Raw genomic sequence first — 22,441 nt, 5'->3', positions numbered from 1 at the left:
TTGGTGCAAATAGGAGGAGGTTGGATAAAGATACAGCTAAAATGGCTGTAGTAGACATCGGTTTAAATATCCCCACAAAATTCATGTAAGATGAATGCTTACTCACCCAATTAGTTTCATCTCAATGACCAAGCCCTTGAAATTATGTTGTTAAAAGGGAAAGATGAACGAAAAAGATTCATGAAAAATGCTGCCTACCAAAAATGCGCCATTTCATTTCAAGAAAATATGTCTTGCTGAGGCCCATCAATAAGCCATTTTAGCCATTAGGCATGTGGATAACAAGATTTAAAGTATGTGTCTGTTTGTGGTAAATGGTTCCTTTACAACATACTGTAGTAGCAGGTTGGGGTTTTACTTACTGTGGTGTTGCTTAGACATTGGTTGAGCTTGAGGAAAAGTAATTTCTGACAAGGTGCATAGCAGTGCTGTTTTTCAAGGAAGCAAGCCCACTTTGAACATTTCACTCAATGTTAATTAAACTGCCAGCCGTCTGTCTTCAGCAGCTGTTTTTGTTCTATCTTTCAAAACTAGGAGGTTTCCAATTTAATTTATTATGACCAGCATCTACCAGAATTAAAATGACAGGGTGTCAGCATAAGTAAGTGGAACCTGCACCTGGTTTAATCTGTCAGTCTTGAACAGAGAGTTATAATTACTCTTACAAGCTGCTACTGCAATGAAATTTGTGGAAAGAAATGTCACTCGCTGTCCGTTGACATTATGGGCATTTGTGTCCTAGGTAACAAGTTTAATAAATGCTAAAGATGTAGCAATTTGCAATTTGAATGAGTTCACTTTCTTGTAATAATTTGGTATTATTGTAACAAGATACATATGATTAAAATCATTGTCATTTACGTAAGGCACTTTCCTATTGTCCAGAGGCATTCAAAACCACCTTGCACACTTGTCTTCTTCAATGCCTCTTGGGCACCTTTATCTCCAGTTACTGTTTGGAGAATGTTCAAACTTCCACCATTACATATGCTTCCTTTCCCTTCCTTATCCAAGGAGGGCAAAGATTGTTTGGGTGGGTGGGAAGGGGATTTGTTCTTCTCTGGCTTCCCTTTTCTTGAAGCCCATGCGCAGCACTCTTGGTGTATTATAGCACCGACTTGTGCTGAGCATCATACAGACCAGGGAGCCATGAGCTGTTAACATAGTGTTCCTATCTTCCATACGGCCTCTTCAAAGGAACCCGTTCTTTAAAAGACCAAAAGGGAAATCTCTGTTTTGTTGTATCCAGGCCTAGTGTATTTTCAAACCGTTCAGCCAGACTCCAAATACTGCAGGTTTCCTGAAACAGCCAAGAAAATTTGATCACTAACCATTTAGATGCACAAATGAGGAAGACAGAATTTTGCAGGGCAGGGTCATGACAGGGATAACAAGATCTTTTGACTGTCCACAATTAAGAATGTACACCTTTTGGTGCAATGGGGAATCTGATGGCTGTGCAAAATATTTTCGACGTTGGTTCCAGTTGATCAGAATTTTGAATACCTGAAGCACACATTGGAAATTAAGGTGAATAATGGATGAATTCTTCTTGCATAATTTTCCATTCCTTTCTTTTATTCGGTGGAAAATTTGACAGGATGCACTGATTTCTACACTCAAACGTTTGATAGACTTGCTGCAACAGCAGTGCTACTAAGAGTGCTAGTTCAATACATTTGCTCTAAGACAAGGCTTCCAACTATGGGGGCTGTGGCAACAAGGGAGTCACCACCTAAAATTGTGCTTTGTTGTATTCTGACATGTAGCCATCATGGTGCTCAGTCTGTGTTACAACAGAATTGTGTTCTTGCTCCAACAGGCACTTACTCTCAAAGTCGTGTTTTTCCCCTGCCAACGGTGACCCCAGTTACAGGTTACTACTCTCACTGCTATCACTGAGGAATTGTGACAATTTTCAAAATGTTGGGTCACAGTTGGAACATGTTTGGGAAACATACCCTAAGATGATGACCTCAGCTTTTCAAAACATTTCTGATTTAAGTGTGGGACCAAGCCCTAAACAGGATATTGAGTATTCAGTGAAATTATTTCACAATGTTGAAGAAATGTCATAAGCTGGTGTGCAGGGGTAGGTCATGGGAAGGTTGAGCTTTTCTTGCATTTGAGGAAACAGTGTCTGTAAGGAAAGGTAATGCATATTTAGGACTCTTTTCTCCAAAAGGTATCAATAGTAGGGTGATTAATCCACCAGGAAAATAGGCGATCTTCTAGCATGACATTTTTAAAAGCAGTGCAAAAAAATGACCAAATCCAGATTGCAATTTTTTCTTAAAATTCTACTATCTGTTTAAATTGTAGAATCCTCACAGTGCAGAAAGAGGCCATTTGGCCCATCAGGTCCACACCGACCTTCTGAGGAGCATCCTACTCAGTCGCAGCCTCCCCACCATATCCCCATAACCCCATATTTACCATGGCTAACTCACCTAGCCTACATATGCCTGGATACTATGGAGAATTTACCATGGCCTATCCATCTAACCTGCATAACTTTGGACTAGTTGGATTGGTTAGACTAATATTGGGTGAATTGTGCCAAAAGAAATCCATGCATTTCAGTGGCATTCCTAAAGAAGTGAGATTATCAATTGGATTTGCCAACCTTTACAGATTAAGGAGGAGTTTTATTAGATCACCTTGTTTACTCTGATGTTCAGAACAGGTCTTGATGCTGTTGCTATTGAGAGGAGAGAAGTTTCCAGAGTTTGATGCTCTGCTTGTTATCTAGAGGTCTATATCAGAGGTTCCTGGAGATACTAAATGAGGACAGTTTTCGGTTCAATTGTAAAGTTCTTTTAATGAAAATCCAGTTGATATTCACCATTCCATCTTGACCAAGATGCTGAACTATGTTTCTTCTCCATTGTGTCTGCATAATTTTGAAACCAAATTGGAGAATAAAATTAATGGGCGAAATATCATCAGATCCTCAGCCAGAATAGTCTGCAAAGATTTTACAGCATTCTTCTGACCCATTAATGCTAGCATCTTAGCTCCAATGCCAGTTGGAGGTCTTGAAATCTGGATTTGACTGCAGAAACCTGAACCACTCCACCACATGCTCATCTATCACACTGTCTGTGACTGCTATATCAGCTCTCATTATACATATCGAGCCCAATAATGAAAATGGCGTGAAAATAATACTTCAGTACGAGCAAAATGGCCTGTGTTATTGCTCTGTCCAGCATCCATGCTCCTGATAAAAGCTTTTTCCTGAATTTCAGCCCCTTAGTATGAAAGCACATGTACAGCAGATTGGTTAGGAGTGGAAGGCCCCTTTTCTGATTTATTAGTTATTCTATTTTCACAATAATACGATTACTATCATGGGGGCACCAGACCTCTTCAGATCAGTTTCATAACTTTCCACAAATTAAACCCATCCATGGGATTTCTAGTCAAGCACCATAATTCAATAAATTTCTGAAGTGTATTTGTGTGATGCATTTTCACAAATGAAATCATATTGATGTAGCTGATTTCTGTAACTGAGCCAAATCAATTGATCTCCACTTACCGTAGGTTGATTGCAGAGAAAAGTGATAGCTGCAGTGTGAAGCCTGGCCATTAATATACCTTGTGTTAATGCATCATTGCATGACAAAGTGGCACACCAATAACACTGCCCACGCTGCTCTCAAGACTACAACCATTGATTAGGTATCAAATTCTACCACAACATATCTGTGCATAATCTTTAGGCAAATGTCCTATTCCCTATGGAGAATGATATTTTACTTGTTACTAGCTTTATCTCTGACTTTGTATGCTTTGAACTGCAAAAAGCTGTTTATTTGAATACGATGTGAAAAGTAGGGGCAAAATATGCTATTGCAATTAAATGTGGTGTTACATGTCCCCATTAATTATCATGCCCCTGAGACTAATTTAACGTTAATTAAATGTAGTGAATTATTTTTTTCTTACAGCAGTTGGTGCAGTTACTATGAATGTTCAAGCTCATTGATTTCTTCAGAATTTCCATTAATATTTGATTCTTCTTCCTTGTTGTAACCAATTAAAATTACAGGTATAAGGGCAATCGTGTAATTTGTGTATTCATTAAACTTTGTATCTGTTATTGGATCAGCAACCATGCAGAATGTTTATGTTGTGCTACCACTATTCACATTAACATTGTTTTCATCTGCTCTAAAACAGCAGGGGTTGTTAATAGTTATTGCATCATCTAGGCTCAGCAGGTGGTTCATCGGATTTCATGTCGGTGGATTTAAGATCCTGGTGTGAGTGCTGCTGGGCACTTCCATGCTGATAATTTTAGCTTGTAATAGCCCGCTAGCAGCAGACAACATGCTGTTAACATAAAGGCAGTGTATTCTGCCCACTGTTGGCCTGCAAGGTCAAAATAGCCCCTGATAATGTGTGTGTAGGGCACACAAAACGTGCGGTTCATTTGAGCCTCTCATGCTATTGAAAGATTCTAAGACCTTTTCAGAAATTATAGGTCTCCACTTAAGTATGAAGTACTCTGGTGTCCTCATATCCTCCAGTAATATGGTTTCCTCATACTATGCAGTGCCATTAGCGAAGAGAAATGAATAAAAACAAAGTGCTTCACGTACTGGAAATCTGAAATAGAAGCAGACTATACTGGAAAAACTCAATACGTCTGGCAACATTCGTGGGGAAGAAAACAGTCAACACTCCAGGTTGATGATCTTTCAGCATAACTTTGAAAATCCTGAAATTGAATGTTTTTGTTGAAAAGATTGGTCAATAATGTCAAACCTCAGACCTTTAATCCGTCTGACTGCTAAATGCATGTCACCTGCAATTTTTTTCATCTTCCCCTTTGGATTCCTGTTAGTGATGTGCTTGCATTGGTGCCATGTACCCTTCTGGTATGAACATGTAAACAATGGACAGCCTGACAATCTATGGTTATATCTTGTGCATCACAATATAGAGCTGAAAACTGAAAGATCTGCAGATGCTGTTGATCAGAGACAAACAGAAATTAATGGAAACATTCAACAGGTCTGACAGTATCTGTGGAGAGAAATCAGAGTTAACATTTCGGGTCGAGTGACCCTTCCTCAGAACTCTGAAGTTCTGAGGACGTGTCACTTGATCTGAAAAGTTAAATGATTTCTCTTCACACATGCTGCCAGACCTGTTGAGTCTCTCCAGCAATTTTTGTTTTTGTTCCATCTCTTAATAGAACATAGAAGAATACAGCGCAGTACAGGCCCTTTGGCCCTCGATGTTGCGCCGATCCAAGCCCACCTAACCTATACTAACCCACTATCCTCCATATACCTATCCAATGCCCGCTTAAATGCCAATTTCTTGTTTGTAGAAATTCAGTAAAGTTGCCCTTCACTATGCAAGCTGGCATCGATTTGGTCGTTGGATGATTTTATTCAATTGGCTGTTCTTTATGTGTGAGTATCAGCAAGTAATTTGGAAAGTGTGGGGGCATCACACTATACTGTGATACTGACCTTTTCTGAATGCAAATGCACACGGAAATTCAACCTAGCCTCAACCAGAACAAAGCTTGACTGTAATTTGTTGTATTCATATTTTCTGTGCATAATAACACTCCATGCTTCTGGTGTCTCATAGGGCACATTGATTACAGTGTGGAGATGTCTTCAAAACCAGCTCCGTAATATAAAAGGAATATCAAAGTCATCTGAGACAGGTTTAGTGGATGTTGGTTTAGAGTACAAAAGGAGTCCCACATTTGGCAGTAATTACCAGTAAACAAGAACATTTTGGCATATTTTCACTATAAGCTGATCTCTATTAAAATCAGCTGTATTTTATCAAAGAGAAAGGTGATATTTCCAGGACTGGTATGTTTATCAGCTGCAGCATCTACTGACCTGCCTGTATTACTGTTGAACTGAAATTAACTTCAAAGCCATAAGATGTATGAGGATTTAAACGATGTATTAGTCTGAAACAGTGAAATGAGAATGCTTTAGGAAGGAAGTTGCTGTTGCATGTGTTAGCTTTTGGATGTGCCATATCAGCAGTTTCATAGCATGCTGAGGCTAATGAAAAAGATTTTGCGGAGGTTGCTTGTTATGTGGAAAACGCCTATTTGCTGCTGACGTTCAATTCAATGTTTTGACTGATGTCGCTATGCTCGAGCGGAGCAGATTTGCAAAATGCAGCCACTCATTCAGTACAAACATCTGATTCCCATCAACCAACTCTGGTGCAAATGGCATTCCATTAGTAAGCGAGATAATGAAAATCTGACCACCTGATTAGTTTGCAAGTAGGCATTAATCCCTGGTGGAGTCCATCATTTGTAGGAATCAACTTATTTCAAACTGGTAATGTGTAACATTTGAAATTATCTATTAATGGTTACGTAGAGCTAAATGATTTTATCCTTCTCCCTGTATGCTATTCCATTTTGGAACTGACAAAAACAATATTTCCTGCTGAAACTCATTTGGGTATTGCCAAACATGAAATATACCATGGCCTGGCACAATCAGTTTCAATGCAAATTCTTCAAAAATGTTTTTAATAGTACTACTTGACATATTTAAGATTAATAAAACCAGAAGTGGCATAATTACAAAAAGAAATTAGACAATTTTAATCACATTGTCAATCTGATTTTGCCAATAACTCAATTTTAAAGTTAGACATGTTTGCTAGTTAAATCTTGCTGCAGTTTGGTTCTTAGCAATGGGGGAAACAAGAATGTATTCCAAACTCAATTTGCATTTAAAATTCCATGATCCTTTTCATGGGATTTGCTAACTTTGAAAGAATACTACCAAACGAAACAAGCAATACAAATCAGAAATCCTGCTTCATGATTAAAATCACACAACAATTATTTTTATTGACTGTTTTGTTTTACAGTTTAGAGAAGTGTGTTCATTTTACATCTGCTTCCTTTGACCAAAGCTCCCTGCTGTATCCACACTTAAATGATTCCTTGTTTAACATGATGTGTAATACCTACTTGGTGCAGAGTGATGGTCACAGATGGGAATGATAGTTGGTAAAGGCCCTTGCTGCCACTAGCCATGTACAGTTAAAATGATGAGGTTCTGTTAACTCCGGAGGGAAATCTATGATCAGTTCACGTTACTGTCACCAAATTTACTTAAATTTAACACCTGCCTCTTTGCAGATTGATAACTGTGCTCAGGAACAGTGAAGTTATATTTCTTAAAAATAAGGACAGGAATATTTTCCCAATAGCCAAGTAAATAAAGGTTTTGACCGATGTATTTCCAGGAGGTACTAGGATTTGCCCCTAATCTGAGGCAGTTAGCACGATCACAGTTCCCTTGTTAAATAACAGGATGGGCAGAAATGCCTTTCTCCTAACTGTATTTGTTTGACAGGATCACTCTAAATAACAATGCCTTTCACTGAATAATGAAGCAACATTGATTGCCTTGGCTCATGAAGATTAACCATTTGGAGGACTCTAGTATTGTATCCAACAAATTAATGCCTTTAAGAGAGGAGATTAAAATGGAGCAAAATTAGAGGAAAGAAAACGATTTGGAAAAAAATTGCATTTGTCAGAGCTCAGACTTTGTGATTGTTTATAGAATTGATTCCTGATTTTGACTATAGCTGTCAATAACTGACATTGACCTGTTGTTTCCCAGCATTAAAATCACCAAGGAGAATCACATTGCAAATCCAATGGCATTACAATATCAATGTTCTCTCTCAGGCCAACATCCTCCAGCACTGAGGCACTGGTTGCTATCAACCAGCTGTGTTGGATTGGCTGTATCACCTGATAGCCCTGACACTAAACAAGCTTTCTCCACCGAGTTCCATCACGGCAAGGAATTACCAGGAGGACAGAGAAAATGTTTTGAGTCTGTCCTCGAAGTTTGCTAGAAAAAATACAATATCTCCACTGACTTGTTGGTATCGGCGATGAGGAAGTGACAGCCTTATGGTATTATCGCTGGACTGTTAAACCAGAGGCCCATGTAACGTTATGGGGACGTGGGTTCAAATCCCGCCACAGCAGATGGTAGAATTTGAATTCAGTAAAAATCTAGAACTAAGATTCTAATGATGACCTTGAAACCATTGTCGATTGCCAGAAAAACCCATCTAGTTCACTAATGTCCTTTAGGGAAAGAAACTGCCATCTTTACCTGGTCTGGCCTACTTGTGACTCATGGCACTGTGGTTGACTCTTAACTGCCCTCTGGGCATTAAGGGATTGGCAATAAATGCAGGCCTAACCAGCAACCTTATCACCCTGGAATGAATTTTTTAAAAAAATCTCTTCTTGAAGTCTGTCCAAATTGGAGAAAAAGTGTTTTTAAAGGTGCCAACAATCTTGAGCATCTCTGAGAGGCCCAGGTGAAAGCCATGAAGAAGGACCATTTTACAAACCAAGGCGCTCCTGTTCCCCCCCCAACTCACCTCTCTAAACCCCAACCGCCTCATTTGTGGTCAGAAATGTGGATCCAGCACTGGACAGTTTAGTCACCTCAGGAGCCACACTTCCAGAGTGCAAGAATGTCTTATTTAGTCTTAAACAACACCCTAAGAAGAAGATGATTGTTTCTGACCATGTTGTAAACCAAATAAGTAGATAAATCATTCTAAGCTATTTGTATCCATTTTTTCTAGAAATGAATTTACAGTGAGGAAACTGATGAGATGCATTGCTTTTTTATAAGGAAACAAATAAGACTTTTTAACGGTCAAGAATAAGAAAGGAGCAAGTTGATTCAAATAGTATCTTTTACTGATGGTGCAAGTAAGATAAATTAATAAAAATAGAATTGAGTTTATTTTATAAACATTGAATGTGCATCGATAATCGTGTTTGAAATCGGGAAATGATTAAATGGTGTTTTGCTGTAGTTCACACATGAAGGAAAACAAAACTGAATTTATTTCACCGTTAACTCAGTCACACCTGAGAAAATAGTTGAGGTCTTGAAAATGTGTGCTACAGAGTTTTTATTAAGGTGTAATAAAGATCAATTAAAGACATCTTGATGGATTGGCTTTCAATGTACTAAATTGAACTAGATGACCAAGCAGATTAGCAGATCCCTGTTTATTTATTATAAAGATAATTACCAATTTTCCTTTTTGTTTCCCTCTCCTAACTTGCATTGGGATATAATTCCCAGAAATTTATTTCCAGTGCTCCGTCCAAGGGATGTATGAGCCAAAACAGAGAGTGCACATGTGGATGTGAGCTGTGATTAGGATACTTTATTCTCACTGGACCCGTGCAATACTTCCATTCATACTTATTTCTATCAACTGTCACTGCAAAACATTGGGTACAAATGTTTAGGCTGAATATATCTTTCCTGTCTGAAGAAAGCCTCAAGTGTTGTCTTGCCTGAGATCTTGCAATTCAGCATTAGACATTGACCGAGGAATTCAGGTCTGTATGCTGTAGTGCATTTGTATCCCATGATTTCCAGGAAGGCAGGATAAAGGAAAACTCAATGCATTTTTCTAAGCGGTCTCATCACGTCTCCCAGATCTCCCACAGTGGTTCATAATTAGTGGGTTACTTTTCAAATGTCATCATTTTGTTTTGGAGGCAAGTGCAGCAGCTAGGTCCTCAGTATAATATTTCAAAGATTTGCAGCATTCTCTTGATTTTGTATGTAATCTCAGCAAAACTTTTGTGTTGAAGTCTTGGAGTTTCACATAAACCTTCTGACTCCAGGGGTGAAAGCTCTGTCATATTAATTGAGTTGATAATGAGAAAGCTCAATGTTTAAATATGTCTGAAACTGAAGAATGGCATTCTGCTCCCTTGATGGGGACTCACTCAGCCAGTTGCCCATTGCAGGCTAAGTGTCAGGTGTTTAACCACAGCACATGTTGAATAGAAGATTAACAATCCACTTCCTTATATATTTCCTAGCCAGTAGTCGAGGTGATATTGTAAGGGTGAGACATGCCTGATTCAACCTAATTTTGTGAAAGGGAAGTCATGTTTAGTTAGCTTACTGGAGTTCTATAAGAAAGTAACATGTACTATGGATAAGGAGGTTCCGGTGAATACAATATACTTAGATTTCATAAGGTACCACATCAAAGGTTATTGTAGAAAATATAAACTCATGGTGTGGTGGTAACATGAATAGAAAATTTGCTGACTAACAGGAAAGAAAGAATAGGTATAAATGGGTCATTTTCTGGTTGGCAAGTTGTAATGAGTGGTGTGTCACAGGGATCAGTGCTGGGACCACAATGTTTTACAGTTACTGTAAATGTATTGGATAATAGTACCAAAGGGATTGTTGCTAAGTCCGCTGGTGACAAAAGACTAGATTGGAAAGTAAGTTATGACATAAGGAGCTACAAAGGGATAACTGTAGCTTAAGTGAGTGGATAAGGTATAATGTGGGAAAATGAAATTGTTCCATTCTGACAGCAAGAATGAAAAAAGTAGTGAAAGAGTGCAGAGCTCTGAGATGCAGTGAGACCCGGTGCCCTAGTGTATGGTTTGTAGAAGGTTAATAGGGAAGTACATCAAGTAATTTGAAAAGCTTATAGAACGTTATTGTTTATTGTGAGGACATTAAATACAAAAGTAGGGAGGTTATGCTTCATTTATTAGTGAGACTGCATCACGGGGACCGTGTACATTTATTGCTTTCCTTTTTTAAGGAAGGATTTAAGAATGCTGGATGTAGTTCAGAGAAAGTTTACAATACTAATACCTGGAATGGACAACTTGTCTTATGAGGAATGGCTGAACAGACTAGGAGAAAGTGAGGACTGCAGATGCGGGAGGTCAGGTTGAAATCAGCATGGAGAAAATGAGGACTGCAGATGCTGGAGATGGGATTCCTGATTAGGGCTTATGCCCAAAATGTTGATTCTCCTGCTCCTGCCTGACCTGCTGTGCTTTTCCAGCACCACACTCTCGACTTTGAACAGATTAGACTTGTATATAGGCGAAAGTGAGAACTACAGATGCTGAAGATTAGAGTCGAGAGTGTGGTGCTGAAAAAGCACAACAGGTCAGGCAGCATCGAGGAGCAGGAAAATTCGGGCAAAAACGCTTCATCAGGAATCCTGCTCCTTGAATGCTGCCTGATCTGCTGTGCTTTTCCAGCACCACACTCTCAACTCTAGACTTGTATATACTGGAGTTTAGAAGAGAAATAAGTATTATGATTGAGAGATACAATATTCGAAGAGGTATGGACAGGGTGGATGTGGAAAAGATGTAGGAGAATCTAGAACTTTGGGTTGCCTATTAAAGATGGAGATGAGAATTTTTTCCTCTCACAGGGTTAGACTCTTTGAACACTTTGCCTGAAAAGGCAGTGGAAGCAGAACATTTGAAATTTTTTAAGGCACCAATAGCTTCTTGACAAACAAGGTGATGAAAGGTTATTGGGGCAGGTGGAATGTGGTGAAATCAGATCAACCATGATCTTATTGATGGGTGGAGGAGACTCGAGAGTCTGAATGATCTATGCCTGCTCCTAATTCACCTGTTTGTGTATAGCACCTTTCACAACCACTGGATGTACTTTTGAAAAGTAGTTACAGTAATAGTGTAGGAAATGCAGCAGGCATAAGCAACCTCCTCCAAGAAGTACATAGAACATAGAACAGTACAACACAGTAACAGGCTCATTGACCCACTATGTCTGTGCTGACTGTGATTCCAATCAAAACTAATCCCAGTTACCTGTTGTGGTCTGTATATCCCTCTAATCCCTGTCTTCTTGATGTGTCTGTCTAAATGCTTCTTAAATGTTGTTACCAAATGTGCTTGTACAACCTCCACTGACAGTGTGTTCAAGGCATCTACCACCCTCTGCGTAAAAAGAAAATTGCCTCACACGTCCCCTTTAAACTTTACTCCTCTCACCTTAACCTAGTATTTGAAACATTCAACCTGAGAAAGAACCTTTGATTATCCACCTTATCCATCCTTTAGCACCATTCAGATGCTATTTTATATAAACAGCAAACGTTTTATTAACTGACACCTATAGGACCAGGAGCGTGCCAGCTGATAAAACATTCCGATTGATCAAGGGGTCCATGTAATAAATGTAAAAACCACATGTTAAGTAATGGAAATGTAATGCGGGGCGTACACATCATTTACAGCATAAATCACTTTAATAATGCAACTTTGCCTTAAATAAAACTTAATGGTAGAGAGGTTTCTCGCTCTCACCATCAACTGACCAATCGGACATTGTGGAGATCGCAATAAAACAGTAGATGTCCAGTATTTCAAGTATATAATTTTTGCTGGTTGATCGGGACAGCTGGTTTTTAATGTACTGGTTAAAACAAAGTTTGCTGTATGTATATATAATTTTATTTCATGCCATAGCCCTTGACTTTCAAGCCTCCATTCTGTCTAATGTTCCTGATTTAGAACTGTTGCCATTGTTCTTAACTAAATAATTGACCTTTGACTTACAATTAGAAGTGTATGTGGGATATTTGGTGAGAACTAGATATGGCTTTACTCTGATACCCCATAGCCAAATAGCCTGTGGTATTTACTTGGAGTGAAATTTATAAATAATAGAAATTTGGAGATAAGGAACTTTGGGAAATGCCACCTCACAGTAAGGGAATGCCTTTGAGAACATTATTACAAAAGGAATAAGGGATGGAATAGGCCACACAGTTTGTTGCTCCATTCAACATATTTGATTTTCAGCCAAAACTCTACTTTTCTGCCTGATTCCCATAACCTTTAACTATTTTAGCAACCAACAAAAAAACCATCTATCTCAGTCTTGAATATATTAAAAAATACTGGGTATTCATAGCCCTGTGGGCTAGAATATTCCAAAAATTCACAACCATCTTAGTGCAAACGTTTTCTCCTCATCTCAATCCAAAGTGATCATCCCCCTTCTTGAGATTGTGCAATCTTGTTCTAGACTCTTGCGCCAAGAGAAAGAGATTCATCATTATCCATCCAGTAATGTGATTGATGGAACAATATGAATTTGCAGTATTGATTAAGGGATAAATATTGACCTGGGATAACTGCCCTACTCTTCTTTGAATCCTGATGAAGGGCTTATGCCCAAAACATCGATTCTCCTGCTCCTTGAGTGCAGCCTGATCTGCTGTGCTTCTCCAGTGCCACACTTTTTGACTCTGCTTTTGAAGTAGTGCCATATGAACGTTTATGTCACCGTGAGAGATCCGAGAGGACCTAGATTTAAGGTCTAAGTCAAAAATGTCACCTCCAACAGTACACTGTTTCCTTAGGGTTGCACTGGAGTGTGAACCTTAATATTTTTGCTCAAGTCCTGGAGTTGAATTGAGTTTCACAGAATAGAACAAGACAAGAATTCGACCTGAAATTGTCTGGTTTGAATAGCTCAGGTAATCAATAGATAGACCATCAAGATTGCCCAGAATATAGAAATGAATGATTCCATACAAAATTCAATGCCGTGAATAAGTGATGAATGATTATAATATTACATTAGTGATCAAAGACGTCTCAACAATGGATTTATTCATTTTCCTTTGGATGTGGTTGACTTTTTTTCAATAATATGCTGCTAATAGTTTGACGTTTTATGTTTACAGGTACTCTGGTTGATTTAGCTTTCGTACCCTTGGGAATGCAGATAAACTCTGAGAAATGTGGTACGTTTATTTACATTTTATTCATTATTAAAACAAATCTAGAAATGTTGAACTAAGTTGTAAGCTGGGGTTTGAACTCAAATTGATTTTTTTTGTGGAAAATGAGAATCTGTTTTCTCTATTACTACTGGCCAGTACGAATGCATCAGCAGTGGAAGAAGACATTCTTGTTTGAATCTTTTTGAATAGTTTTGCTCCCATTGATACTGCTAATGATGGAAAATCTGCCCAATTTACACCTCCTCAGGATTTATTTACCATTGAATTCGATGAAATGGAAATTGGGTCTGGGATATCCAATTGTTAATGCCTATTTTCCAACTCTGCTGAAAGTGAAAATTAACCCCTTTGTATTAGGAAACCTTGGTCTAAGGATTCACGTTGCAGGGCAGCATCAAATTTTGAGAGAATGAACTGAATGTGGAACTTGGTGCTACATAGCGTGGTTGAAGCAAATAACATTGAAGCACTTAATTCGAGGCTTGATGCATACCTGACAGAGAAAAGAAGAGATAGTTATGTAGGTAGGATGGAAACAGGTCATTAGAATGGAAGAAACGTGGTGTAAATTATAAATACTTGCTTATACTAGCTGTGTTAAATGGCTTGGAACTGTGCTGAAAAATGTGTTGCTGGAAAAGTGGAGCAGGTCAGGCAGCATATGCCCGAAACGTCGATTCTCCTGCTCCTTGGATACTGCCTGACCTGCTGCGCTTTCCCAGCATCACATTTTTCAGCTCTGATCTCCAGCATCTGCAGTCCTCACTTTCTCCTAGTTGGATCTGTGCTGTTGGTTTCATTTAATTGAATTATAATGATTGATTGATTTATTGTTGTCACATGTGCTGAGATATAGTGAAAAGTGTTGCTTTGCATGCTGTACAGGCAGATGTTACTGTACAAAGTGCATCATGGTAGTAAAACACAATGCAGAATACAGTATTACAGCTGCAGAGAAGGTGCAGAGAGAGAGATTGGAATTAACATTTAAGAGGTCGGGTAAAAAGTGTGATAAGAGGAAGCTGTTTTTGAATCTGTTTGTACGTGTATTCAAATTTTCATATCTTCTGCCCAATGGAAGAGGGTGTAAGAGAGTGTAGTCGGCATGGGAGGTTGATTATGTTAGTTGGTTTCCTGAGGCAGCAGTAAGTGTAGATGGAGTCAGTGGATGGAAGGCTGGTTTGTGTGATAGACTGGGCTGTGCTCACGACTCTCTGTAGAGAGATAAAATAAAACAAAGTTAAGTGTTAAGGAAATACAAAGGTCAGAGCAAAGGTAGTAGTACAATGCATGAGTTTGGAAAGATAGCTGTATCAGGACAATGCACCCATTTAGGACTGGTCTTTCGCTGCTTGGTTGTGCTAAACATTGATACATCTGTTGCAAAAAAGCATTGACAAAGGCTAAATGCCTTGACAGAACATGAGTTAATAAAATGTACCCATTTTAGGAAAATACATCCATTTGAGCTTTTGCTGCGTAGTTTTGCTGAGTGATGGTTTATATCTTTCACAAAAGTTTGTCAAAGGTTTTATGTCAGTTGAGACTAAAATGTAAACCAGGAAGAACAAGATTGGTCAAGAGCTATTGGAATTACTGAGAAATGGGGGGCCTGACTTTTTAAGAGTTAGTAGGGTCAAAGATGGTATAGCAGAGATTTATTAAAATGATTCTAGGAATGAGGGATTTCAATTATGAAAAGAGATTTAACGCAGTAGCACCCTATTTCAACGAGAATGAGCTTAAATGTCTAATTAAGCTCTTAGAATTTGAGGAATTTCGATGACAAAATAAAAATCTATCTCTATTGATTGTGAAACAATAATTAGATGAATATAAATTTAAGATTTATTAAAAGAAGGAAGGGAAAGGTTGGGTTTTTTTTATACAGACAATTAAATGTGGAAAACCCTACCAAGAAACTGTGTTATGTAGGTTTTAAAATGGATGTGAATTAAGAAAAAGTGTCTGTTGGGAAATGCATAGAAGTGTTATGTAGTTGTGATGGGAGCAAACAGCTTCCTTCTGGGCTGATAGCTTTTAAAACAGCACACTGTAGTGTCTACATAAACTGTAGCAGCCTTGAATAGTGCTGCCTACAAAAACATCATTAAAGAGGCATCGTGAGTGTGAGATGAGAGATTGTGTGTTTATCCACAGATGAGTAATATTGGTTCTGTGACTGCTCTGACACATGAACAGCAAAGAAAACTTTCTTCAGATTCAGTGACGACAGTTAAAACTTAAAAAACAAGTCAGATTGAAGTTGGGAAGAACAATTGCCACTTGAACGACACAACGTAGGAGGAACAGAGAGAACAGCTATCGCTGCACTCCTCCATGGTATGATATTGAAATGATAACTCTCACTGCCAACTCAAGATTTCAGTTCTGATTCCTGCTGCTCATGTTAAACTATAGTATTGTATTTCGAGCAATTCTCTGTCCTGACTTAAAAACCAAATGGCCTCTCATACTAGTCTTCAGTTTAGTTGGGACTCACCAGTTTCACATACGTTAAATGCTGGGTGACAAAATGATTATTCGTGTTCTGTCTCGTTCCAATCAGCAACTTCATTTTCTTATTATAGGAAAAAGGAGGGCTTTGGAAACCATGTTTAAAGCTACATTATTTCCAAAATGAACAGTCATGATTTTGATCAAAAATATGAGATATTAGAGAACTTCTGATCGTCAAATTAAAAGAGTATTCTAGGAAAACTCATATTGAGCTGAAATTGTTTTCCTCTTTTTGTAAAGAAACAAGCATCTAAAGAAAATATTCTGCAATTTACCTTGTTTTATTTCTTTTTATCGAGATTGTACTAACGTTAGTTTCAAACTTATCTTGCTGTTAATTGTTACTAAATGCCTGTGAAATTAAAGTTCCTGTCCACACTCCAAAACTGATTAGCCTTGCCCATCAAGATCACAAATGTGAGCTGAATTCCACTTTTTGTATATATTATAAAAATGGACATTCATTCTGTTTTTCTGATGTACTGTGCTGCAAGCTTTTGTGGTTGTCAGGTTTGACAGGGAGTAATTAGCAATCCCCTCCTAAGTATTCTGATTCGTGTTGGGATATTGCTGTAGGGGGTTGAATAACCTTGGCCTGTGGCCATCTTTTATGAATGAACCCAGGCCCAATCTGCTAGCTATTCTGCATTCGAAAATGTTGCTACCACATTGAACACAAAACTCATGTTGTTCACAAATAATGCTTACCAGCAGAGGATCACTGAACAGTGATCAACATATGCTGTACTTCCAGCATATTCATTTAAAGTTTTTTTTACTATTTGGCAATTCATAAAGACTGTTGTTAATATAAGACCAAATAACATAAGAATAGAAATAGGTATTTGGCTCATTGAATCTACTCTACCATTCAACGAGCTCATGGCTGATCTGTTAATCCTCAACTTCACTTTCCTGACTTTGCCCCAAACCCCTGAATTCTCTTACTAATTAAAAACCTGTCCATCTCAGCCTTGAATGTACTTGACGACTCAGCCTCAACAGCCCACTGCAGTAAAGAATTCCAAAGACTCACTTCTGTCTGAGAGAAGAAATTCTTCCTCATCTCTGTCTTAAATATGCAACTCTTATTTTGAGTTTGTCCTTTATTATTTCGCAGTGGGAAACAACCTTTCAGCATCTACCCTGTTAAGTACCATAAAATCCCTACAGGGTGGAAGCAGGTCATTCGACCCATTGAGTCTGCACTGACTGTCAGAAAAGCATCCCACCCAGACCCACCCCCTATCCTATAACCGTCCATTTCCCACCTAACCTGCATATCCCTGGACACTATGGGCAATTTAGCATGGCCAGTCCAGCTAACCTGCACGTTTTTGGACTGTGGGAGGAAACCAGAGAACCCAGGGACCGACAGGGGGAGAACGTTCAAACTCCCCATAGACAGTTGCCTGAAGTTGGAATCGAACCTGGGTTCGTGGCGCTGTGAGGCAGCAGTGCTAACCACTGAGCTACTGTGCCGCCCAATGTTTCAATAAGGTCAACTCTTATTCTTCTATGTTCCATTGAAAAACAGGTTCAATCTACTCAACTTTGGTTCATAAGACAGTCACCCCATACCCAGGATCAGTCAACTTGAGCATTCTCTAAACTGCCTCCAATGCCAGTATATCTTTCCTTAGATAAGGGACCAAAACTAAAACTGACCCAAGCTGCAACTTTCTGCAATCTTGCTTCATTTAAATAATACTCAACTCCTGTATTCTTCCTGCCAAAGTGTGTAAACTCACATGTTTCCAATTGTGTTCCATTTGTTGATTTTTTATGGCCACTCATTTAACTTATCTCTGTCCCTCTGTAGACTCTTTGACATCTCACAACTTGCATTTCCATCTATTTTTGTTTTGGCTTCAAACTTGGTGAGAGTATATTAAACTGTGTCATCCACAATACTGAAAATAATTGTGGCCCCAACCCTGACCCCTGTGGTACTTCACTAGTTAATGGTTGCCATTCTGAAAAAAACCTGATGAAGGACTTATTCCCGAAAAGTTGATTCTCCTGCTCCTCGGGTGCTGCCTGACCTGCTGTGCTTTTCCAGCACCACGCTGTCCATTCTGAAAATGTCCCCTTTTATTACATTCCTCTGTCTTCTATTAGTTAGCTAATCCTATGGGCATTCTAATGTACAACCCCTCACACCATGGATTGTGTCTTACTAAGTAGCCATATGTGCGACATCTAATCAAACTTCTTTCGGAAATCCAAATATATTATACCTCTTGATTCCCCTTTATCTTTTATAACACTTACCTCAAAGAACTGTAATAAATTTGTTAGGCATGATTTCCCCTTTATGATGCTATGCTGAAACTGCTTGGTTATATTATGTGTTTTAGATGCTGACAGTGTACAATTTGGACTATTTTGCAGTATTGTACAAGTGTGCTTTTGTGAGCCTGTGCAAGGTGTGTGTTTTCAGCTTGCAGGCTGGATGAATGATGCCAACAAAATGTTGAAATTTCATTAAGACAAAATCAGTATACTGCAGATACTAGAATTCTGAAATAAAGACAAAAATGATTGAAAAATTCAGCAGGTCAGTCAGCATCTGTGAAAAGAAACAGAATTAAAGTTTCATGTCAAGTGAACTTTCATCAGAACTCATGAAATCTCAGGCTTAAGCCAAGATTGGACTTTGCTGCATTGTGTTATAGTAAATGTAAACAGTAAATGGTGGCACTGTTTCTTCCTGAAGTTCCAGAAGAGCCACTGTCCCCATCATTACTTGTAGGCATTATCTGAGGATTAGCAAGAATCAATTCAACTTTTAAAGGAACTCTTACTGTGTTTTAGATCAATAAAGCACCAAGTCCTAGATGGCATCAGAAGGGTGTTTACCTTCTTTCAATCAATGAGGCCTGAACTTTCCTGTTTTCACATCCAAGATGAGCTCCTTAAGTGGTAATTACTCGACATCTTAAAGGTCATAATTGGTGAGCCAGGAAGGTCAATCTCGGACTTTGTGCCCAAACTTAATTGCTGAGCTGTTGGGATGATGGGGAGTATCCCTCCGGGGCAATTCAACTGATGGTTTGCCCTGCCCACCACACCTCAGGAAAGGAATATCCCACCAATATCAGAGTCTCAGAGATATTTTCTAATCAATCTATTCAAAGATGTTTTTACACAACTCCGGACCAGGTGGGACTTAAAACCAGGCTTTCTGACTCAGAGGTGTCGGCATTACCACTGTGTCACATAAACTCCCTTGCCAGAGTATCACACTATTGGTTTAACGTGTCTTGGAATGAAAATTGAGCTAGTTGTGGTAAATCTTTCGATGCTTAGCATGTGGTGGAATAATTAATGGTGTGCAGGTGATAGCAGCTGCTTTCAGTTTTCGGTATCAGATCCATAGACAGGTCATGCTTAAGTGCAATGCAATGTTTCTGGCTGCTAAGCAGTGCATATTTGAATCAATCGGAGGCACTTGAATATGTTTCAAGAAATCAAGCATTACTAAAATTTGCCACTTTCTTCTAAAAATGGTGTGATGTAAGAATTCTCTGGTGTTTTTCTCTGCGCTGAGCATTAAAATATTTCATAATTTGATTTTGCCAAATTCTTTTTGATTCAAGTATGGAAAGGTGATATTCAAAACAAAAAGCTGTTCAGGTTTAAATTTGTATCAATTTACAGATTTCTGCAGTCGAGCCGTGTCAAAACGATTTAGAGAATATGATGTGCGTAGTGCGTTTGTATTAGTAGCCCTAGAATCAAGTGAGATCAAATTATTAAAGCAAGCAGAACATACTGAGGAGCTGAAAATTCGAAATAACAAGTTCTCATGAAAGATAATCGATCTTAAAAAAATAAGACTGTATCTCTCCAGAAATACTGACTGACATTCCAAGACTTTCCTTTGTTTATATTTTGCATCAAATCACTATTTATGTATTTATTTCAAGGTAAATAAGATTGACTGACATGCCATTTCAAATCCGATTTTAATTTAATTGGTGAGAGGCTTTGATGGAGTAGACATGTAGAAATTGTCTCTGTTGGATGAGGGTCGTAAAGCTGAGGAGATTTATTTCAGATAAATGGTGAAAAACAATGTGAAATTAGTGCTTTTCAACTCATCAACTTGTTATTCCGAACCAGGATGGAGAAAGCAGATGCAGTGATAACTTTCCTAAGGGAATTGAATATAATCCTGAAAAAATCCGGGCCTGGAGTGGAGATAATTGGACAATTCTTTCATAGAACAGAGCTGATGAGCTGAATGGCCTCTTTTCATGCTCCATGAGTCAATACATTGACTTAATTTGGGGCAGTTTTGTAAGTATTCCATGAGGTGGAGGGAGGATTTTGTAGTCAGTGCTGGAATTCAGAAACTGCAAAAAATACTTTTTTGATCAGGCAGCATCTGCATAGGGAAAAGCTGTAAACTTTTCAGGTCAACGACCTTGCATCTCATTTGACCTGCTGGAAGTTTCCAGTTTTTACTGAACTATCTTTTCCCACTTGTTCAGGGGTCATTCTCTCAAGTTTTTTTTTGACTTAGATTAATTGGTTTCTATTCTGAAGCAATGTATGACTTGCTTATCATGGCAGAATGTAGGAGCAGAAACATTCCAGATAGAATTCTGGCCCTCCCGCGTCCTGAATTGGTACCAAAAGACGATGTGGGTTGTAGTAGTAGAAGCATAATAGCCACTATTCCTCGCGCACAAACATGCTGAATTTGAAGTGTGATATTTGAAGTGTGGCTTCCATTGGACAATGAAGGAAAGACTCATCTAGGGGTCATAAAATGAACACAACACCGATGCTCGTAGGTGCTTGCAACAGTGTTCCCGATGGAGAAAGTGAGGACTGCAGATGCTGGAGATCAGAGCTGAAAATGTGTTGCTGGAAAAGCGCAGCACGTCAGGCAGCATCCAAGGAACAGGAGAATCGACGTTTCGGGCATAAGCCCTTCCTGAAGAAGTGTTCCCGATGCCTACCTGATGTATGTTTCGGTTGAAGATCGCAATTTCTTAGCCCTAGAACAGTGCAAGTTTAAAACTACAGCTAGAATCCGAAGGGAATTAAATTGAAAAGTAGTTTTGCTGAAGAATAATTTTCCTTTGCCAATTTATTTCCCTTGCTGCCCTCTCCAGAAATCGTTGATGCCTTGTTTTGAGATGGAAGTTGCCAGTCACTCTCTGGTTCTTAGTGGCATTTTGTGTGAGTGAGAATTGGGTTCACTTTGTGTATGTGTTTTCGAGGAGGGGGATAGAGGGTTCTCCAGTTAAACCTGGCCGGCTCTCACTACCGTGCACACATGTACATCCAGCCGGAACTCTAGGGCAAAAACCTCGACTGAGTTCTGTTGCCTAGTAAATACACACAGACCATTGATAGCACCTTTGATGACCACAGTCTTTGCTGTGCTCTGGCGTTTTGGAACACATCCAGAACCATATCTGGGATCGTTATGGGCTGTGGCGTTCACTACTCACTGGTTAAATTTCCAAATCAATCGGGGAGAGCTGATTTTTTTTTTCTCCCTGAAGTGCTGAGCAGTGACTCTTGTGTTTCACAATGTTGCTGTTGTACTGTAAGTGCCTGTGTCATTCCCTGTAATCCTTCTGCTGCCAGTGCACAGACTGTGCTGCCAGGCGGACAGACAGGAAATCACAGAAGCTTGCAAATCCATTGCAATGCTCGACAGGTGGGTGCAGTGAGTGATGTGTTCGGGAGTCTGCAGTCACAGGGTTTCAACTGGCTTGCTGAGCTGATGACATCGGCAGAGTTCTCGTATTACAGCTTTGTTTTTCCTGTTTCTAAAAGTTTACACAGTTAACCTGCCTTCGTCTCCTTTTCGACATTCGGCTTTTCTGTCCAAACGGATTTGACACCAGTGTTTGCTTCTTACCAGAATCCCAGACACGAGGTTGGTGCAAACTTCACAATCGGACACAGTTTTGACAGTGGGAATGGTTTTACGGTTTTATTCTTGTTAATATTTCAGCTATCCGAGGGAAGAGGGGGTGGGGGTGGTGGGAGAACAGTTACTGAGAAATTAGGTGCCGATAATGTGTTTTCTAGGCCGCATGTTTACGGATTGGCTCTGGTTCAGGTCTTGTAATGCCTAGACTGTGTTCTGTTTTCGATCAGTCTGTCCGCCTGTGGGAATCGGAGCTGTGTCTGAAGCCTGGTTCTTGGCCCCAGTCTGTCAGTAGGCTGAATTTGCTGATATTTTTCCAGCCGCTGTGCCAAAAAACAAAGGAAAGAAAATAAAGAAGGGAGAGGGTTTGGGGGAGAGAGAGAAAAG

The 22,441-nt window shown here is 39.1% G+C and overlaps 1 protein-coding gene across 8 annotated transcripts in view; it reads left to right on the top strand.

Moving 5' to 3' along the window:
- The window catches only part of raraa (retinoic acid receptor, alpha a), a 583,661-nt gene that overhangs the window by 272,625 nt on the left and 288,595 nt on the right, over positions 1-22,441 (top strand). For 5 of the 8 annotated variants that reach the window (XM_087977802.1, XM_087977800.1, XM_087977799.1 and 2 more), the window contains one exon: positions 13,576-13,635. Coding sequence is in view for 1 of the 8 variants with exons in the window: in XM_043674914.2 (XP_043530849.1) it covers positions 13,611-13,635 (25 nt within the window). In the remaining 7 variants the exon portion in view is untranslated. Of the gene's footprint in view, positions 1-13,575; positions 13,636-15,795; positions 15,979-21,744; positions 21,839-21,888; positions 22,061-22,441 lie in introns of those variants that run through there. The other 3 variants (XM_043674901.2, XM_087977803.1, XM_043674902.2) reach the window with 3 other exon arrangements.

The sequence above is a fragment of the Chiloscyllium plagiosum genome, unplaced genomic scaffold (assembly GCF_037043375.1).
Source record: "Chiloscyllium plagiosum isolate Xiang-an unplaced genomic scaffold, Cpla_swu_hap1 HiC_scaffold_32, whole genome shotgun sequence".
Classification (NCBI taxonomy): Eukaryota; Metazoa; Chordata; class Chondrichthyes; order Orectolobiformes; family Hemiscylliidae; genus Chiloscyllium; species Chiloscyllium plagiosum.
Note: the sequence above shows the minus strand (reverse complement) of the source record. Positions and strands in the feature narration are given on the sequence as shown.